Source organism: Cyprinodon tularosa, unplaced genomic scaffold (assembly GCF_016077235.1).
Source record: "Cyprinodon tularosa strain WSP-4 unplaced genomic scaffold, ASM1607723v1 ctg697, whole genome shotgun sequence".
In the NCBI taxonomy this organism is placed as follows: Eukaryota; Metazoa; Chordata; class Actinopteri; order Cyprinodontiformes; family Cyprinodontidae; genus Cyprinodon; species Cyprinodon tularosa.
This window is the reverse complement of record NW_024039448.1, coordinates 81609-104109: the sequence shown is the minus strand read 5'-3', so window position 1 is coordinate 104109 and position 22501 is coordinate 81609. Positions and strand designations below refer to the sequence as shown.

The 22501-nt window shown below is 38.8% G+C and overlaps 1 protein-coding gene across 2 annotated transcripts; it reads left to right on the top strand.

Annotated features, from left to right (window-relative positions):
• Positions 1-4588: 4588 nt before the first annotated feature.
• elac2 (elaC ribonuclease Z 2) lies at positions 4589-16260 on the top strand. 2 transcript variants are annotated; one of them, XM_038268195.1, is made up of 25 exons: positions 4589-4687; positions 4902-5123; positions 8008-8058; positions 8143-8213; positions 9012-9076; positions 9143-9200; positions 9285-9353; positions 9449-9550; positions 10807-10862; positions 10939-10997; positions 11076-11148; positions 11226-11338; positions 11794-11892; positions 11966-12104; positions 12195-12280; positions 12452-12573; positions 12943-13039; positions 13124-13262; positions 13339-13377; positions 13501-13610; positions 13820-13919; positions 14000-14120; positions 15381-15459; positions 15542-15686; positions 15771-16260. In XM_038268195.1, the coding sequence occupies exons 2-25, from the start codon at positions 4927-4929 to the stop codon at positions 16017-16019; spliced, it is 2439 nt and encodes an 812-aa protein (XP_038124123.1). In that variant the 5' UTR covers positions 4589-4687; positions 4902-4926; the 3' UTR covers positions 16020-16260. The 2 variants fall into 2 exon arrangements, with proteins under 2 accessions (XP_038124123.1, XP_038124122.1); XM_038268194.1 differs by having other exon boundaries at positions 4604-5123.
• The last annotated feature ends 6241 nt before the right edge of the window (positions 16261-22501 follow it).

The following is a 22501-nucleotide window of genomic DNA, read 5'->3' as shown; positions in this document are numbered from 1 at the left end:
CATTGTGCGGCCCCCTGGGAGCTATGCAGGGTTAAGGGTCTTTGCTCAGGGACCCAGAGTGGCAGTCGTTTAGTGTTGGATTTCCCACAGTAAAAACATATGTCTTAAATTCATGCTGAAAAAAATGACATCAAACCATTTAAGATGGATGGATGGATGATGGATGGATGGATGGATGATGGATGGATGGATGATGGATGGATGGATGGATGGATGATGGATGGATGGATGGATGGATGGATGGATGGATGGATGGATGGATGATGGATGGATGGATGGATGGATGATGGATGGATGGATGGATGGATGATGGATGGATGGATGATGGATGGATGGATGATGGATGGATGGATGGATGGATGATGGATGGATGGATGGATGGATGGATGATGGATGGATGGATGATGGATGGATGGATGGATGATGGATGGATGATGGATGGATGGATGGATGATGGATGGATGGATGGATGGATGATGGATGGATGGATGGATGATGGATGGATGGATGGATGGATGGATGATGGATGGATGGATGGATGGATGGATGATGGATGGATGGATGATGGATGGATGGATGGATGATGGATGGATGATGGATGGATGATGGATGGATGGATGGATGATGGATGGATGATGGATGGATGGATGATGGATGGATGGATGGATGGATGGATGATGGATGGATGGATGATGGATGGATGGATGGATGGATGGATGGATGATGGATGGATGATGGATGGATGGATGGATGGATGGATGGATGATGGATGGATGATGGATGGATGGATGGATGATGGATGGATGGATGGATGGATGGATGGATGGATGATGGATGGATGGATGGATGGATGGATGATGGATGGATGGATGGATGGATGGATGGATGGATGGATGGATGGATGATGGATGGATGGATGGATGGATGATGGATGGATGGATGGATGGATGATGGATGGATGGATGGATGATGGATGGATGGATGGATGATGGATGGATGGATGGATGGATGGATGGATGGATGATGGATGGATGGATGGATGGATGGATGGATGATGGATGGATGGATGGATGGATGGATGGATGGATGGATGATGGATGGATGGATGGATGGATGGATGGATGGATGATGGATGGATGATGGATGGATGGATGGATGGATGATGGATGGATGGATGGATGGATGGATGGATGATGGATGGATGGATGGATGATGGATGGATGGATGGATGATGGATGGATGGATGGATGGATGGATGGATGATGGATGGATGGATGGATGGATGGATGATGGATGGATGGATGGATGGATGGATGATGGATGGATGGATGATGGATGGATGGATGGATGGATGGATGATGGATGGATGGATGGATGGATGGATGGATGGATGGATGGATGGATGATGGATGGATGGATGATGGATGGATGATGGATGGATGGATGGATGGATGATGGATGGATGATGGATGGATGGATGGATGGATGGATGGATGGATGGATGGATGATGGATGGATGGATGATGGATGATGGATGGATGGATGGATGGATGGATGATGGATGGATGGATGATGGATGATGGATGATGGATGGATGGATGGATGATGGATGATGGATGGATGATGGATGGATGGATGATGGATGGATGATGGATGGATGGATGGATGGATGGATGGATGATGGATGGATGGATGATGGATGATGGATGGATGGATGGATGGATGGATGATGGATGGATGGATGGATGGATGGATGATGGATGGATGGATGGATGGATGGATGGATGGATGGATGATGGATGGATGGATGGATGGATGGATGGATGGATGGATGGATGGATGATGGATGGATGGATGGATGGATGGAAATAAAAATGTTGGGCCTCATGCCATGCAACATCATTCTTGTACTCTTGGTGTAAATTCTCTTACTTTTTCTCCCACTGTGGGCTCCTGTGGGTGCACCACATCAGATTCAACCCTTGTTCTTAACTTCAGTCAATGATCATGAATAATCCCTGCAAACTTAAAACATTACACCAGAGTATAAGTGAGCGCGCCTTCATGAAAATTGCCAGTCTACATAATTACCGCTGCCCATAATTCCATATAAGGCGTTGAATTTCAGGGCTCCTCAGTTGGTGTTCACTCACAGAAAGGGCATTGTAGACGAAAAAGAGAGATTTTACCAGTTTGGAGATCAAAGTTCTTCTGATTGAGAGCTAAGCAGCAGAATTAAAAGACCAGTAAAAGCCAAGCAGAGGGGAATAAATCACAAGAGATGTAAATGATGTGGTTACATGGACATTTACAGTTTATTTTTATATTCACAAACATAAAAATAATTTGATCCAAAAATGGTGTCAAAAACATGTTTAACAAAAGCAAGACCGTCAATAAGAACTACTGCTGGAGGCAAGAGGTTCAACATATGATGTAAATGCTTAATACAAATTTGCTATTAACCAACACAACAAGATTCTGCAAAATCTCCTTTCAATTCAAAAACATGCACTGTACATCTCATAAGGCAGGAATATGAAGTGAACTGAATGCAGTTTCAAGCAGTATCATGTTGCTAACCTCCTCTCTGAACTATCTATGTATTTTCTGTTCCAGGTGTTATTCAATAGTAGCTTGAAGGTATGCACCGATATGAAAATTTGGGCCGATACCGATATCTGAAATATATATATATATATATATATATATATATATATATATATATATATATATATATATATATATATATATATATATATATATATATATATATACCATATATATATATATATATATGGTATATATATATATATATATATATATACCATATATATATATATATATATATATATATATATATATATATATATATATGTATATATATATATATATGTATATAGATATATATACATATATATTTGTTGCAACAGTGGCGTTGGATGTAGGAGTTTGCCCTGAAATCGAAGGATTGACGGTTCGAGCCCCGACTCAGACTTTCAGTGTCGTTGTGTCCTTGGGCAAGACACTTCACCTGCATTGTCTACTGATGGTGGTCAGAGGGCCCGGTGGAGCCAGTGTATGAGAACCCTGCTTCTGTCAGTGAGCCCCAGGGCAGCTGTGGCTGCAATGTAGCTTGCCACCATCAGTGTGCGTGAATGGGTGACTTGAATAAAGGCGCTATCTAAGTACATGCCATTTGCCATATTGCTTTTATGGCCGATAACCAACATTTACCAGTATTGCACTTTCACACACATACACACGACCCCATAGTAGCATGTTTGGGATGGTTGTACTGTATTTGGCACCAACTTCAAATAAACAAAGCTGATTTTCAGAATCGTCTCACTTTATTACTGAAAATTTATACTTTACCATTTCAATTCTTAAGTGTATACAACTCTTCTTCCCAAACTAAAAAAAAAAAAAAACTACTAGGAGAAAATTTGGATCACAAATTTAAATGATATCAACTATAAAGAAACTAGGGAAGAGTGAAAACCATCAGTCCCTCCATATACTAGCCATACCTGTGCAGCGTATCTATCCAAAGCAATGCTCTGTTCAACCATCGTTCCAGGCGACTGGTTGTCAGAGAGCTGATTGGATCAGTCCGATAAATTTCTCTGGGTTACTCTCCGGCAGTCACCTAGTTCCCACTCAAAGCTGTGCATCTTGTGAAACGGCAGAGGTTTAATCCTAGAGTTAAAAAATGGAAATACAGGACTAATTTTACAGCAGAATATGCTAAAGTATATCCACGTCTAGTGAAGGTGATGAACAGTGGCGGACCTAGACCAAATTTACCAGGGGGCCAGGAGGGGGGCAGCATGTTTTCATAGGGGCATCTCCCTGAAATGAGTTTTTGGAACTTGGGATGTTACACAGTGGACACCTTCTCATTCCACCATGATGCATAGGACAAACAATCTTACCAATAACCAACCAGTTTTAAAACATTGATTAGAATAAAGTGTGTAATGGATTTATAAAAAATGGACTACAGTGTGGCTCCCGAGAAGTCCAGCATTCATGTAAAGAGTTGATCACAACTGAAATGCTTCAAAAACTATGTCTTTTAAATGTTAAGTGTTGTCCAAAATGTTTCCTAACAACATTTATTGGGTCTTTACTGACCCAAATGCACACACAACTACAGTTGCACTGTTAAAAAAAAACTTATAAAAAAACGCATTTAATTAAATCTTTTAGGGTTAATTTTTGTTTTAAATTTGTTATTTTTAGTCTATGTTTAGGTCTGTTCGTGAAAACAATTCAACACCCGACATTTTAAATTAAAAACACATTTTTATATTTTCTAAAATTAAATTTTTTGTATTTCAGTAATTATATTTCATATCTTGACATTTTTATTATTTAAAAACACGTTCTTAATGCTTAACATGATTTCAGTAAGGACAGGAGATATCGTGAAATAATTAGTGTTTTATTTAGTGATCATTTGTCGACGGTAACCTCTCTCTCGGAAACAAGTGCTGCTCCCGCCTCCATGCACTGAGTCTCGCTTTGATTGGTCTGTAGACTTAGCAATAATTTCAGAGAACCAATCAGCGTTAAGAACTGGGACCTTTTGGATGACGTTGAAGGCTGCATCCCGGAAGAAAGGTCGCGTGTGTTAACCAACCTCTAATGTTCCATGGAAGAAGCTTAAAGTCATTTTTGGGTAATAAAGATATCAAAACAGTTCAGAAATGTCTAAAGACTTTTAACCAAGATCTCGTGGACGTTAACCACCACATGTATCAGGCGTTTTAATTAGCGGCTGCCGTATTTAGCATGGTTAGTGTCCATGTGAGGCTCTGTATGCAGCTGGTTGTGAAAGGCAGAGCCCTGTCTGCTGCTGTAACGGTTCCACGTTTAGATTCTACTTTCCGCAGGACTGTTTTCTACTTCCACCGGTCAATGGCGACCCTTGAAAATGAGTTTCCATCGAAGAGGCCACAGAAGAAGCAGAAAGAGCCGCTGCGCCGGGTGAAGACCAAGGAGAGCCGCAACAAGCGAGGGGACGTTCACGGTCCGTCCACCGTGTACGTGCAGGTGGTCGGTGCTGGTAGCAGGGACAGCGCCGCGTCGCTTTATGTCTTCTCCGAGTTCAACAGGTTGGCACTTTATAACCCAAATTATATTAAACTGTGTTTTTTAAATAGAAATGCCATGTAAACAACGCGTATTAGAATATAATAACAAGTTTATCTAATCCCTGACATCTAATTTCAGTTTCCGTACAACCAGTAAACGTTACGTGTATTTTGCAGAGTTTCCTTTGGATTTCAGATCAATTGTTTGCATTTGATCAAGGGTGTAACTTTGTAATGGAAGTTGGTGACACTCTAAGGGTGGAGGCTGATGGACCTGCAGTTACTCCACCCAAACCCCTTCATTAGGTTTTAGTATTTTCCAAAAATGAGCTCAAATATATATTTATTGAATGTTTTCCTATTGTTGACAACACATGAGTACCATAATACACTCATATTTATATTTATTGATAGTTAAGAGAGATGCCTTTTAGAGCATTATTTATATATATATGTATATATATGACCTAAAACATTAATGTATTAAAAATAATGAATACCAGCCAATTATGATTCAAACATTTATATATTACATCCCTAGATTGTACAATTTCAATTCCATCCATCCAGAAAACTATGGATATGCTGCATTTTAAATATAGCATAGCATATCTTTTTCTTGTAAACTTGGAAATAGATTTTTTTGCATGTTGCATATCCCAGTAAATCTGTTTTACCTTTAAATTTGCAGCTCTCCCTTTTTCCTCCTTCTCTCTTTAAAAAGATTAATTAATGAGAAACTAAACTTCAAGATATGTAGAAGCTCTGTAGTCTGATTCTGTCTGTTAAATAAGAAAGAAGTGTTAATTTTAACCTGTAACTGGGAGTCATGGTCCTCTGAGAAGTCAAGCTTTTATAACTAGTAAAGAAGAAAAAACTGTTTTCTCAAGCTTCTTGCATTATATTACTAATTTGTATAAACTTACAATATGTTGCCTTTTCTATCTGAAAAAGCTCCATATGTCTAATGATCAGATTTTTCGATGGCATGATGTCAAATTTTTCTTAACCAACCCGTCTCCTAACTTTTACTTAAACATCTATCGAAGTGGCTCCAGTTTAATGCTGCTGTGTGTCTCTCCTCCAACCACGTAGCTACTTTGTACGCAGCGAAATGTGACCTCAAATCAAATGACTCAAAGTGACAGATCTGATGATGTTACACCGAGAGGCGGGACGTGAGAGCAGCACGATAGAGGAAGAAAAACACGGACTGAAAACGCTCTGAACACAGATAGCTGCATCCATCCTCTGTTACCGTTGGCTAAAGTAAATGAGCGGAAAGGGGAAAAAATGCGGAAATTATTGGTGGGGACATATCCACACCATTCCTTCAGAAAGTTACACCTGTGCTCCCTCAAATACAGTGTTTTTTAAATACACAAAAAATACTTAAGATAATTAGTCAAAGTGTCAAAGGTACAGTGTGTCTGGAAAACAGAACACCTAAATGCCAGAACTATGAAAGCTTGAGGCCCCGTCCACACGAAGACGAACCCTGGCCTAAACGCACAAATTTTTCACCAAACCAGCCTCTCATCCATACGAAGCCGGCGTTTCGGGGGTCTGTAAACGATCTTTTTTTTATTCAGCCTTCAGAGTGGGAAGATTTCGAAACGCCGTTTTCGCGTTTCCATCTTTACGCCCTAACCGCATATTTTTTTTTACACGCATGCGTCATAGCGTCGCCTCTAAACACGCATGCGTGACCAGTATCACAACAACAATGGCGCCGTTGCTGCTAATGCTACTCACCCTGCTGTCGGGCTTACAACACAATCTTCTTCTGGAATATCTCCAGGAAGAACAGAGCAATATCGACCACATAGTTCAGCACCTGAATTTGACTGAACCACCAAAATGGACCCACAGGGCAACCATGTATAAATATTACTGCGCATGCCCAACATTTCGTCGCTTACTTTTGCTTTGGCACCACAGCGCCACTTACAGGCCTGGCATACATTTTGCAGCGTTTTCATGCATTCGTGTGGACGCTCACATTTATTTTACGTCTCCGTCTTTACGGCAAACGTTTTGGAAAATATCAGCATTTCGTGTTCGTTTTGACTTCGTGTGGACGGGGCCTTATTCTTTTAGTAAAAGATCTTTATAAAACGAATCCTCTTGTATCATCTGCAAGTCAATGAGCAACATCACATCCACTAAACTTTCCCTTTCATTTTCACATAATGGCATATTTACCATATTTTCTTAAAAAAGATCAAAGATATTTTAAACTTAATCATTTTAATTGAGTTATAAAATAATACAACATGCTATACTACTAATCAAACTATGATATACACCAAGTACTCAAATCTGTATCTGATGCAATAGTGTAGGATATCCAGTGGGTGTCCGTATAGAGCAAAACAGTGACAGTATCAATACTGGCCTAATCTATCCATCACATCATACTGGTATTACTAATCTATCCATCACATCATACTGGTATTACTAATCTATCCATCACATCATACTGGTATTACTAATCTATCCATCACATCATACTGGTATTACTAATCTATCCATCACATCATACTGGTATTACTAATCTATCCATCACATCATACTGGTATTATATGAACATTCAACACGAAATCATCACAGTACTATTAGTCAATAGCAGTTGTAAAGACAGTGAAAAATGCTTTTTAGTTTTCTGGTTTTTAATAATTGATAGTTAAGAGTTAATATGAGAACTTATTCAAAATTTAAAAGTTTCTTTTTATATTATTTTTTTTTTAATGAAGCCCTAGTGAATTAGATAAAACAAATAAACTAGAGTATATAGAAATACAAAAGAGTTGTATCTGATCAGTTTTGCCCCATGTATTATTTTTTCCTATTTAAATTTTTATGTAAATAAACACTTCCATGTGTTTTTACCTCTGTGTTGCAGGTATCTCTTCAATTGTGGAGAAGGAACTCAGAGACTCATGCAGGAACATAAGTAAGCAGCCTTTAACCTCGTCTTTATCTCCGCTCGGCTCCAGGATCCGGTAACCAACTTTAACACGCCGTTTCAATTTGGCAGGCTGAAAGCTGCTCGGCTCGACAACATCTTCCTGACCCGACTGAGCTGGGAGAACGTGGGAGGCTTATCAGGTCAGAGGTCGATTCCGATCTGATGCCATGGTTCACTTGTCTGGATAGGAAAACTGAAGAGGAAGTTTATTTGATTCTGCTGCTTTTGTTTTCTAAATGCAGCTACAATTCCGGGCTTTTTAATTGGCAAGATAAGATCTGTCCTCTCGCCCGTAGACAGCTGGAGATGCGGGATAAGCGTGTCAGAAAATGTATGGCTGGATAGATTTCTAATGCTACATTCACACCGAAAGCAGGAGCAGCTAGTTTACGTGCAAAGTCAATGGTTGACGCGCATCAAGGCGCAGCAGAAGGTCCTGCAGCGCGTCTGAGCAGCTGAAGCAGCATGACCTGAGCATCTAAGGCACGGGACGCGCTGTAAACGCAGCAGCTGCTGGAGTTGGAAAAATGTAACTTTTGCTGCTCGACGCGCCACATCAACCAATCAGAGAAGCTGGTCTGGGAGCTGGCAGGGAGACAGACACATCGCTGATGATACCGACCACCGCTATCACTCCACTATAACAGTTTATTAACGCCTACATTAACTTAAAATGTAGAAACCTGTCGGCAGGTCACTTTTATTATCCTGGTGCCGGCAGTTTGGATTACGTACATGAACAAAAATACCAGCTTTGCATTTCAAACTGCTCTAACCAGCTGTTTTTGGGTTTTAGGAGAAATATCTGTCCGTTATTTTAACCATCATTAAGAATCCAGTTTATTGCCAAGTAGGGTTGCACTTAGAAGGAATTTGACTCGGTGTTGCTGGTGCAGACAAATTAGATAACCTTTTTTTGAATCTCCTATGTATTTCAGGGATGATATTAACTTTAAAAGACACCGGCGTTCCTGAGTGTGTGCTTTCTGGACCGCCACAGCTGGTAAGAAACTAAATATCTTACAGTCAGCTGCAGAAACATTTTATGCAACATTTTTTCATGTTACAGAAGAATTACCTGCACGCCATCAAGTCCTTTTCTGGCCCTCTGGAGGACATCAAGCTGTGTATGATGAGTTTTCATGAGCGTTTTATTATACTTCTATCATGTTTTTCCTGGTGGCATATCTCATAATTTGACGTCTTTGCAGCCGTTCGGCCGTACACTGAAGAGATGCACAAAGATGAAACCATGACCGTGTGTCAGGTGCCCATATTTGGTAATTGATTTGTTGGTTTTGATTTGTGTGGAGGATACTTTGTCTTCTAAGTCGCTTTCACATTTTCAGATGTTTTGTTTTCTTTCTTTTTGTAGCCAAGTCAAAGAGCGACAGACGGCAGAATTCACCCAGGGCTGGAAGAAGCGGCTCCTCTTCTCCAAAGAGGGACGGCTTTCACCATAACGACAGACGAGATGGTGATTATGGATTCTCTCAATGCAAACAGGATCAAAATTAAACTTGATGGCTTTACGTTTATGGTCCGTGTTCTATGGAGGATAAAAAGTGCCAAAATTAAAAGAATCTGTCAAACTCACCCATCAAAGTTAGGGTTATGTGCAGGGTGACCAATCAGGTGTTAGATAACCGCCCCCTAACTTTGATGGGTGAGTTTGACAGATTCTTTTAATGGTTTCGATGCACTGCGACACAGGACCATGAAATAATTAAATGCACACTGAAATAATTATATATATATTTTTAATAAAATGAGGACGTATTTTATTAAATTAATGACACATTTATATATTTAATTCCTTATTTATTTAATGAATTACACATTTAATTAATTGTTTATCGCTGTATTTATTTATTTAATTGTGGCACTTTATATTAGTGACGTGGTTTTAATTAATGAATGACACATTTATTTATTTAATTCCACATTTAATTAATTATTGACACATTTAATTATTTATTTAATGCTATGTTTATTTATTTGACTTTGGCACTTTTTATCCACCATATTGTTCAGGCCAACCATTGGATTTTTGGTTTTGTAATGGGAAATCCAAAATCGGAAAACCAATAATTTCCTGAGTTCTAAATATAGTAAAAAATAGAAAAAACAAAAAGAAGCCCATTTTTATTGTTTTGTTTTTAAATCCTAAACCAGAAAACAAAAAAGTCCCATTATTGTTTTTTTTTTTTTTTTTATTTCAAACAGAAAATGAAAATTAAAAACTGCATATTGACGTCATTCCAAAAAAGTTAAAAAACGATTCACTGGGCTTTGTTTCCAAGTTTGAAGACGTTTCGCTTCCCGTCCAGGAAGTTTTTTCAATTCAAAATGGCCATTTTGAATTGAAAGAGCTTGCATTTAATTTTCCCCAAATTGGAATTAAGTAAAGGTTAAAAAAGTTTATGCAGCGTTTTATACATCCATATTTTTTATTCCATCAAGATTTCTCCCTCTCGCCAATTTTTAGAAAGCCCTTTTAGACCCCAGCTGTGTTTAACGCAGCACTGAGATCTAGCAGCTAACAGACCCTGAAATATTTGCATTTTCCAAAGCTGGCCGTCCAGCGAGGTTCCAACATAATCAGTCCATTACATGAAAAAATGACATCCTCCTAAAATTTCTATTTTTACTCCTTCAAATTGCACATTATGCTGAATAAATGTCCTGATTCTGCTCTTAATTCATCTATAATTTGTGTCAAATATCTTTCAGGGGAAAGACGGGGTGCAGCTAGAGACACATCACTAGTGATCGCCTTTGTGTGCAAGGTTCGTCTCTATAGATCAAATGCTTCCATGTTTGATAGCGGAGCCTTTGGTTTTGACACACCTCTCATACTTTTAGCTTCATCCCAAGAAAGGAAACTTCTTGGTTGCTGAAGCCAAAGAGCTCGGACTGCCAGTGTGAGTGTCCATACTTCCTGTCATTTATTTAAGTCTGACCAAATCTGTAATAATGTCTTTAAAATGGTCTACCTGCAGGGGAACAGCAGCTATTGGTCCTCTCATCAAGGCCTTGAAAGATGGAGAAACCATCGTTCATGATGGAAAAGAGGTGCTGTTTGATACCACCAGTCATTGGATACACCTCCAAACGTTTCAGCTGCCTGACTGTTTGCTTCCGTCTCACAGATCCGACCCGAACAGGTTTGTACTCCCACTGACCCAGGACCAGTTTTTATCGTGGTGGAGTGTCCGTCTGAGGAGTTTGTAGAAGGTGTTTGTAACAACCAGCAACTGAGGAGGTAAATATTCACTTGTCAGCCGACGTCTGAGTTAGGGCTGAAACTATTAATCGATTATTGTAATAATCATTAACTAATTTAGTAATCGATTAATCGTTAACTGATATATAGAGACTTTAAAATGAATCTTTAGCTGACAGAGCAACCCGCTTAGAGCGGTAATTATATCAAAATTGTAAAAAAAAAAGTCAACATTATTCATTTAACATAGAAATATCTTTTTTGTCTGTCAGTATGTTCAATCCAGAACTTCACAAGTGGTAGTTTTATTTTCACCTGGCTTGATTTCGTTAAATGTTTTCTTTAAAGAATCCTTTGCTATCTGATTATTAATTGATAATTCAAAAAACTAAAAAACTAATCCACGGATTCATTGATTTTCAAAATAATCGTTAGTTGCAGCCCTAGTCGGGAGCGTGGAGTGTTGCATTGTGGGAACTTGTTGTTTCTTTCAGATACCAGACTGGAGGGACTGAAGACTCAGCTGTCCTGGTGGTTCACATGACTCCAGAGTCCGTTCTGGAAACGGACCAGTACGAAGAATGGATGGAGAGGTTTTGCTTTTCGTAATATTTTTTTAAACTAGAGCTTGTTTTTTTTATCTGAGACCATTCTGGAATTTCACAGGTTTCCATCCACGACGGAACACCTGATCCTCAACGAGCAGGTCTGCACTGTCCATAACATCAGAAGTCACAAGATTCAGACGCAGCTCAACATGATTCATCCGGAGATCTTCCCACAACTCAAAGCCTATAAAGCAAAGGTAATGTTTCTGCTTTTATGTGGTCTCTGATTAGTTTTATGTTTATACACCAGATTAAAATCTGCCTAATGCTTTATATTATTATTTCAGCAACCACAAGCTGCGCTGCACGTCCCCAATGTCCGAGCAGAATGTCTGCTAAAGTTCCAGCTCCGACCTGTAATGGAATGGCAAAGGTTGGTTTCCTCAGCTTCACTTTCAAGATAAATATTAAATCTGACTTGGACTTTGTTTTATTTTAACAGTTTCACAAGACTGATTAAAACAGGAAAAATAATTCTTCTGCAGGTTGTTTTTTTTGTAGACTGTGAAGTCAGTCCTTTTTTTTCTGTCTCTTATGTTGACAGAGATGCAATGTCCTCCTGCATCACCGAGGAGTTTGTGAGAGAAGCTTCCGAGGTTCCAAACTTTCTGGAAGAAGTTGAAAAGTGCAGAAAGACTTGTTCAGCAGAAGCAGCGGAGCATTCTGGTCAGTTCCGGAATGGCTTGTTAAGTTTTTGTTCATAAAATAATAAATTTTTTTATTTTCTTTTTTTTTTTTGTACAGTTTCCTGTCTTGCGATGTGGCAATAAGAATAATTGTCTTGATGCCAAAAAGAGCCGAACAGATTTTGCTTGATTTATGCATATAAATAGCTTTATTATAAGTCATGCAGGGAGTATTATTTATGTATGGACACTGCAATGTAAGTAGAACAGGAAAAGTGCAGCAGAAAAGTGCAGGAAGACTTGTTCAGCAGTAGCAGCAGACATTTCTGGTCAGTTCCGAAAGGGCTTGTTAAGTTTTTGTTCTTAAACTAATATTTAACGTGATATGGTTTTTGTTTCCTTCTTGCAGTTCCGGGTGAAAAATACCCAGAGGTGGTCTTCCTGGGAACCGGATCGGCTCTTCCTATGAAAATCAGAAATGTCAGCGGAACTTTAGTGAACATCAGGTAAATGTAAAATAGCAGCTTATTATCTTAAATCTACTTTTCTTTTGTCTATAATAGATAATGTTTGTTTGTCTCCTCATGAAGTGCGAGTCAGTCCCTGCTGCTGGACTGTGGAGAGGGAACCTTCGGTCAGCTCTGCAGGCACTACGGAGACGACGTGGATGACGCTTTATCAAAGATCTCCACTGTCTTCATCTCACATCTTCATGCGGACCATCACACAGTAAGTGATGGTGCAACAATCGGGTGTTAAAGACGTAAAACCTGCGGTTTAATCCTGACATTAATGCTCTACTCAGGGGCTGATAAAGCTGCTGTACCAGAGACAACGAGCGCTGGTATGTAAGCTCTCACTGGCTTTCTGGTGCGTTTCAAAAAGGTTACCAAGACAGCAAACTGGGTCTTCTCCCTCATGCAGGGTAACTGTTGTCTTAATGTTATGTATGTGATCATGCCTCTAGGACACCTTGGGAAAACCCTTCAGCCCCATCTACTTGGTGGCTCCAGCTCAGATCATGACCTGGCTGGGACAGTATCACGACTACTGCGAGGAGATCCTGGATCATTTTACGTATGTTGAAAAACAGAAACGATTGATAGCATCAGGCTGCAGGAACAAAGGTGTGATGTTTCCTTTATTATGCGATGCAGTTGACGCCTCAATTCTGTAGAAATAGTTGCCATAGTTTTAAAGTTGGGATTACAGGCTACCTTGATTAAGCTTTGAATTCTTACATTATTATGTTATTTAATAACAGCTGCCGTTTCTGTTTTCTCCAGTCATATCCCCAACAGATTCCTCTGTGATGACGCTGAGGTGTCCAAACCCAAAACCCATTCGTTCATCCAGGCAATGCTTAAAAAGAACGACCTTGAGAAGGTCTGCAGCCGTCTCAGCCTCCTCGTTTTTACAGCATTCTTTAAGAGGGTTTAAACTCAATAAATGTTTCTGTCGCTTAGTTCCGGACCTGCATTGTGCGCCACTGCAAGAATGCCTTCGCCTGCAGCTTTGTGCACCAGTCGGGCTGGAAGCTGGCCTTCTCTGGAGACACCATGCCCTGCGACGCTTTCGTAAATATCGGTAAGCAGCACTCTGAGATTAAAGGAATAGTACCCCCAAAACATGATTAGCCTTCATTTTCTACTCACCCCCATGCTGAACAAAACTCTGGAGTACTTTTTTGATATCTCAAATGCATCTGGAGATCTGGGAGGCTTCTTGCTGTCTGCTGACATTCAAATAATGGAGGTCTATGGCGCCCGAGGCAGAAAGGTCCATAAAAGTCCACAAAAAACGTGTCAATATTCCTCCATACTGCTCGTCCAATGTATTCCAAGTGTCCTGAGTGGGTAGCGTCCAGAATTTACTCGAAATAAAGTCATTTAGAATGTTTTTAGAGCATAAACAGTAGTGTATAGGATTTCCTGAAAGCGCGCGCCTGCGAGTTCACAACTGTACGGAAGCCGCGGCAGACCAAACCGGAAGGAAGTGCGCATTCAGCGTCTGCTCTGCCAATAATGCAAGCGTAGAAGAAGAAATGTGCTGTTTACCTGTGCAAAGAAAGAAACAACGAAAGAAAAATGTCTGAGGACTTCAGTGTTGAGGAAGAGCATGAGTTCTTTGCCGAGCTGAATGCGCTGGTTTGGTCTGCCGGCTTCTGTAGAATCGTGAGCGCGCAGGTGCGCGCTTTCAGGAAATCCTATACACTACTGTTTATGCTCTAAAAACATTCTAAATGACTTCGTTTCGAGTAAATTCTGGATGCTACCCACTCAGGACACTTGGAATACATTGGACGAGCAGTATGGAGGAATATTGACACGTTTTTTGTGGACTTTTATGGACCTTTCTGCCTCGGGCGCCATAGACCTCCATTATTTGAATGTCAGCAGACAGCAAGAAGCCTCCCAGATCTCCAGATGCATTTGAGATATCAAAAAAGTACTCCAGAGTGTTGTTCAGCATGGGGGTGAGTAGAAAATGAAGGCTAATCATGTTTTGGGTGTACTATTCCTTTAAAGCCCATATGCGAGCGGGTTGTCAAACTGCAATGTGAGATTTAACATTTTAATGTTTGATTAAAGCTGCAGCTTCCCAGCACAGGTTTCACTCATTCATTTAGCTTCCAGCTTATTTTATCGCTTCCCATTAGACCGATTCTGGTTAAATAGCTTGGCTGGATTCTTTCCAAGCAGGACGTCTCTGAGGAAGCGTTTGTATCCGTTACCTGCAGATATGATGCATCTGCAGAAAGAATGATGGTTCTTAGTTTTTGACATTTTGTTTTAGGTGAAAAATGGGTTAGAAATCTCTTATAGAGTTTTGCGGATTTCTTTGTAGGCAAGAATTCAACATTATTGATCCATGAAGCCACGCTGGAGGATGAGCTGGAGGAGGAAGCTGTGGAGAAAAGACACAGGTGAGTAGTCCTGACTGACAGCTGATGGGAGTTTAGGTGCTTCTAGCAATACTTGAATAATGCTCTTTTTTTTTTCTGACAGCACGACCTCACAGGCCATCGGCATCGGCATGAAGATGAACGCAGACTTCATCATGTTAAACCACTTCAGCCAACGCTACGCCAAGATCCCCCTATTCAGTGAAGACTTCAATGACAAAGTGGGAATATCCTTCGATCACATGAAGGTAAGACTGAGAAATGTTCATATATACATACATGAATTCAGTCTAATATTGATTATCTTTTAATAATGACTTATTATCTTCCAGATCCGCTTCAGAGACTTTAAAACCCTTCCTAAGCTTATTCCTGCTCTTAAAACCCTCTTTGCTGAAGAGCTGGAGGAGATGGAGGAGAGAAGAGAGAGGAGGGAGCTGAGAAATCCAAGAGGAGTTTCCAACGATGCTGTCAGCGAGCAGAAGATGTTTGGAAGATCTGAGGTGGAAAGAGGAGTGAAGAGAGAGCAGGAGGCTGCAGGGTTAGACAGCTTAGACACAAAGAGACCCAAGACCACCTGATTCATCCGGAGGAGAGGACTCTGCAGGAGCGCATACTGGATTATTTTATTTATAAGAAGCTGAGATTTTTATTTGACTTAAAGAAATAAGTTTTCATGAGATGTGTGCAAAAGTTTAAGTTTATAACATGCTTTGGTTTTCATTAAACAGAATAAAGCATCTTCACTCCAAACTGGTTCATCCAGATACTTTGCTTGAGCTAAATGGAGGAAATCTTGTTTTAACACTGAAAGATTTTTTTTATAAAAAAAAAAAAAAATTCTGAGTAACTGCTGTTTTATCAGCTTTTGTTTAAGTTTTTTTTTTCTTACTTTGAGCCTAATACAATATATTCTTGATACTCAAATCTACCAATACAGTGGAGCTGACATCCATGCAGAGCAATGGAGGCTTTCCCTCTAGAAGAAATCCCGCCCCAAGAAGTGGAGGGAATATGATGTGCTGTTTGAAAAGAATTTAGTTTCTTCTGAAAAAAAAAAAAAATTTTCCCATAAAATCTTAACAGTCAAAACATTCTGATGATTTAAAACAGCAATTTTCCTCACAAATCTTTTTCTTCATTTTGTTTTTGAAAGTTTCTAGACCAAATTCTCTTGCTCTACACACACTCAGATAATCTTAGCTATGAATGCTGCTAGGTAAACTATAGCTGAAAAACTGTCACGAGGTTTTAGCTGCTATATTAATTCTAAGTTTAGATCTATTTATAGACTGTCGGTTTTGAAATTCGCTAGTATGTTTTTCAAGAAAATTCTTTTGAGCCCAACGATACACCCAGACAAAAACTGGTTCATTCCAAAGACCCAAACCTAACCTGAGCGGCATTTTGTGTGCAATCCAGTTCACTGAGAACTGTACGGCCTCCTATATTGGAAAAACCAAACATCTGCATAAATGCATGGCACAGCAGAGAGCCAGTGGCTCTGAGAAAGATCCAGCTGTACACTTGCACCTCAAGAACAAGGGATACACCTTTGAAGACCAAAGTGTTCAGCTTTTGGACAGAGAGGACAGATGGTTTGAAAGAGGGATGAAGGAAGCTATCTTTATGTAAAACCATCACTGAACAGAGGGGGGGAATCAGGATTAGCTTCCAAGCATTTACAATTTAGTCGTGGAACTCATTCCTAAAATATTACATAAGCACTACCATTATGATTCAAAGGACCAATCATAGAGCCTGTGCACAACAAAAGGCTCCTACGTTCCAGGAGAATGAAGGGTGGCTATTTGATCAGCATCTTACACTGAATGTGTGCGAGAGGCTGGACTTCCATGCTGCTTAAATACATCAGCACTCCTACAAGAATTTGCTCTGCAGAGAGTCAACAGAATTGACAAAGACCCCTGGATAGCTGCAGAAACAACTTCAAAAAAGGTGAGCGAAAGTCAGATTGCCTTCCTATCTAAGCCTGTTTGTGGTTCAATTAAATTAATACAATAACCATGAAGTAAGTAGATTAAATGACAGACATGCTGCCATTTTAACATGAAGTTGTTTTTACTTTATATAGTTAAATTATATTGTAAAATCTCACATTTGATATTTTCACTGGTTTGTAACTGGTATTTTGTACGTGTGGATCAATTTTGTAACTATCTCGGCAAGGGCAAGCTTGTAAAAAAAAAAAAAAGGTTTTTTCATATCAATTTTTTCTAGTTAAATAAAGGTAAAAACATAAAAAAGATTTTATATTTATGATTCATATTTTCTTATTTAATACCTGATTAATATACTAAAGGAACAAATGCATTGTAAAATGTGGAATTTAAATTAAAGATCATTCAAATAAATTGAAATGGTTAATTTATTAAATGCCATGTAAAATATAACAAAATATTGAAAGATGAACATAGTTTATACATATAAAAACTAAAAAAATATTCTATTGCTTAAAATTAATTTATTAATAGTCATTTTATTAGTTTCTCTATTGAAGGAAAAATAATTTCACAAAAGCCAATATAATTGTTGGTACAATTACCAATGGTGAGTTCTGAAGGAACCGTGACAGACTGCTGAGGACCAGAGTCACCATGACACATGAAGCAGGGAAGATGCAGAACGACAGCCTGATGATTGGGGCGATGGAGGGAAAAGTTCTCTCTCAAAGACTTTGATCTCACAGGAGAGAAATCATCAAAATACAAACCGAAACATTCACAAAACGTGTCTGCATTTAAAAAAAAGTTGTATTGATTATTAATAGAATACTATTAATTTAAGGAACAATAATTCATAGCATTTATTGAAATATGAATAACATTTATTTAGATATGTCATTTTTTAATTATTTTACATTTTTAGAAATGCCTGTCTCTACTCCTGTCATAAACAAATTTCTTGGTTGGATGAATACATTTATATCTAAATGGTCAATGGGTGTGCATATTCTTGGGGATAACTGAATGTACTAAAATATACAATTATGACTATATATACATTTTGAGCTTTTTGATTTCATTATTGAAATAAATAAAAGTATAATAATTTCATTTAAATTTCTATTTAAAAAACTCCAATACCATGTTTATCATGTGAAGAAGGCCAAGCAACGACTTCTTTATCCATGAATTTGGAAAGTTCAGAACTCTCTCTTCAGCTACTGATAAACTTTTACAGGACCGTGTAAAACATCTTGTGTCTCAGCATGACAGTGTGGTCTGGGAGCAAAACAGGAAGAACTTTGCACCGGCAGTAACACAGCACAGGGGATTGTGGGATCCCATCTGCCAGATCTGGACTCAGTTTATGTTACACAAATGTAATAAAAGGGCCAGACATAATGCCACAGAACCCACCACCAGGCCTATGAGCTGTTTGTTTCTCTTACAACAGAAAAGTGTCTCAGGAACTTTACACCCAGAAGAAATAGCCTTAAAAACATTTTGGTACATTTCATGACCAATTCAGTCTGTTCATTGGCTGCTCTAGCATGAGCTACAGCTGCTTTATATGAATACGCCATGCAACATCCCTATGCTCATATTTTTATGCTTCTTCTTAGGAGATTTACCTTTTCTCCTAATGTGCCTTATAATATTTACGTTTGTTAAATATATTTATGTCTGCTGTATTTATGTACATTCTGTGGCTTGACAAAACCATTTAATCATGGGTCCATAATCTTGATTAGATTCTTGATAGAGCTTTAAATTATTTTTAAAAGACAAGTAAAATCAAGACGGAATATTTAATAGACCAAAACAATTTTTTGTTATCTAAAAATGGTTGTATGTATATATATATATATATATATAAGATAAGATGTTTGTTGATTTAAAACTCTAAACACCACTTTCCAGATGACCAGAACTTCATAATTGTGGGTAAATAAAGGGATTTTCCATTTCTATTTTATTTTATTCTATTCTATTCTATTCTACTCTATTCACTTGTTTGACACCTTCAGTTTTCCACACAAGCATTTTAAAGAATATCCAGCAGAGGGCGATAGTGCCTTTTGAATGTTTAGACTTTTTAAGGCCCTCTCTTTCATCAGGAAGAAGGATTTAAGCCAGTTTAAAAAAAAGGTTATGTTTAAGGTAATTTCAAGAATAAGTTCTTTAAAAGGTTTTGTTTATCTGGGTGTTGGGTGGTGCAGAAGTTGAATGTGAGGTGCATCTACAGAGGCTTCGAATCCACAATGTGGCCGTCACAGGTTCCAAGTCCTGGCCTGGTGACCTTTGATGCAAACCTTTGCTCTTCTCGACTCCAATTTCCTGCCTATCTACCCTTAAAATAAGGTAAAGACCACTGGAGTCTTAAAGGAATTTTTTTTTTTTTTAAGTTTGTGTTTTCCTTTATTGGTGCATCAGAAATAAACTGCAGCTGTTCTATGTAGTTTGAAAAATGAATGAAGCTTCTTCTAAAGCTGCCTAATAGTGCACTGCATTCAAAACTGCAGAGATGTAAGCAGAGACCTGGCAATCAAAGAGTCATGTGTTGAAATATGTAGGGAAACTGAAGCATCAAAGACGCCCCATTCCTCCAACCAAAGTGGTTCACATCAGAATCCCTAGAAATTTAGGTTGAAAAAGCTTCTTTTTTGATTTTCTATTCTTGCAAACAGCGAATGACTCCAAGCAAGACATAAAATGATTTTTATTACATGCAATGTTAATGGCTTCAATGGACAGGAAGTCCTGCTTATTGAACTGAACTATTTGAACCCTTCTCCTCCATGTATATTCTGAAATATAACATATAAACTAAACCTTTGATTACCTAAACTAAGGAAAAAATAGGGCCAGACACAATGGCCCTTTTCACACATTAGCAACATTAACAACTTCCAACAGTTCGTTACCAATTGTTTCCTAGTGACTTAAATGATAAGTAAAAAGGTAAAGCAGCCTTACTTATTGACTGTATTAGGGAAGATTTTTTAATTTTTTAAATCGCCCTCTTTTCCAAACGCAGGCTTAATGCCATCTTCATCGTGTTATCCCAGGTTAGCGAAACATTTTGGTGCAAAATGCACACCAAAGACACAGAGACCTGTTTGCAGAGTCACTGGAATTACATTGTGAAAGATTAATTTATCCATTGCTCCCTTGTAGCTTTGTAAATAGGTGAAGTGAAAGTATTTTCTCATCTATGTTGGCAACCATCAGCATGAGGTTTTAACATCTTTCCTTTCAGGACAACTCATTTGGAATGAGGGTGACTCAATGTGACAACTTCAGGTGATGGAATAGAGACATTGTGGTTTATGTTATTACACTGGTATTATTGACATCAATTGATCACCCAAACCAAAATCTTGTGTTTAAGATGCTTTAAGGCGCTTTTGTTGGCTTTTCACACTCTGGATTTTACAGGTTTAACTGAGGACCAACACCCAAAGACATTTTAAATTGAAAAACTCAAGGAGGTTATAGAGGAACCCACAGAAAAAGTAAAAAGTTCTCCAAGATCACATTTATCTCAGTTAACATCGGTGTTCAAGTTCCAACTGGGCTAAAGTGTCCTCTTTGGAGAGTTCCAAGAGCAAAACAATACTTCACCACAGCATAAGCAAAGCCTGTCACCAAAAAACACCCTAAACTTTTGAGAAAACAAGTTGAATGATAAAACAAAGTGAGAAATCTTTGGTGAAACAGATGTACAGATGTTGCTGAACTTAAACTGAGGTTTAGGTTTAGATATCAAACCCATGATAATGGTCTGTGGCTGCTGTGCTGCTCTTCTCTCTATCGTAAAATGCTAAAGGCGAATGTCCAGCAATAAGTTTGTTCCATGCCTTTCTGTTTTCCTTTAATTTACCCTAAACCACCTTGGGTTGCTTTATATGAAAGGTGCAACATAAACAAATTTGGGCTGCAGGGCTTTAGCATCAAATGCATGTTTGTATGTTTTGCAACATTTCAACTTGGAGAGACTCACTCAAAAAAAAGAAGCAATTAGAAAGATTTTATTGACCTGAATCAAATAAGTTCTTTGGCGCTTGGACCCTGGCATAAGACAGGATGCTGTAAGTTTACATAAAGTTGGACAAATAAGTTGCATTCACTACCAATGCGTTCTGGACTTCAAAAACGCTTCAATGACAAAATTTGGACCCCTGGTCAAACACTCCTGAAGATGCTTTGACACCTCGACGCTCTGCACTTTGGTTGGTCATCAGTTCTGTCGTGTTGTTAAAAGAGAGCTAACTTTGTTTTGAGGAGTAGAAAAATTTGTTTTAATATGTTTTTGAGCTAGAAAATCCACCAATGTCACCTGTGCAGTCAGTTCTTCAGGATTATTATCCTACTAAAACATTCTGTACCAACAGGAGGCATTGCTGGGAATCCCCAGTGAAAGCTCTCTAAAGCCAGCCAGGGATGGAAAATAGAATATTTTTCACTGTCGATTTAATACTTTCATGTAATGTATGTATTTATGAACGTTTTTGCCACAGTTTATAAATACTGTAAGAAAATGAGTAAAGATGATGAAAGCTCACTCTGTTTTCCTTTACATAACAATCCAATCTCCTGGCTTCCGTTTTTATAACCTTTAGTGTAATCCCATTATAATTATTTGTTTTTCATATGCAGACAGCTCTGCAAAAGCGATCACAGCTTTTATGAGGCGTCTGTCTCCCGAAAAAACTCCTGGATTAGTTTTTGTGATTGGTTGAAGCTCTGTGTCAAGCTGCAAAAGGTCAGATTTCTGAACTCCATCATCCAACACATGGATGTGCCGATGCTGCTTGGGACGCCAGGATGCCCTGCCAGTCAGACCAGCAGATGCTTGATTGTGCCGCTTCTGATGCTCATATGCTTTGCAGGACCTCTTGACGATGTTTATTGCTCTACCTTTAGACTTTGCAAGGGAATAGGCATTTAATGAGAACGCACCTTTAGAGTAGTTTTCTCCTGGGGCTCGGACACTCATAGTGGAGGATGTGAAGGTTGAAGAACAATCTAAGAGTCAGGGAGGAGATGAGGCCGAGGTAGGTCAAAGTTCGGCTAATGCACTGAATAAGGAAAGC

Coding starts and splice junctions, on each gene's coding strand:
- elac2 (XM_038268194.1), top strand. CDS start 4,801: ATGGTTAGTGTCCATGTGAGGCTCTGTATGCAGCTGGTTGTGAAAGGC. Junction 9,201..9,284: donor TCTGGAGGACATCAAGCTGT/GTATGATGAGTT, acceptor ACGTCTTTGCAG/CCGTTCGGCCGTACACTGAA. Junction 11,339..11,793: donor AACAACCAGCAACTGAGGAG/GTAAATATTCAC, acceptor TGTTTCTTTCAG/ATACCAGACTGGAGGGACTG.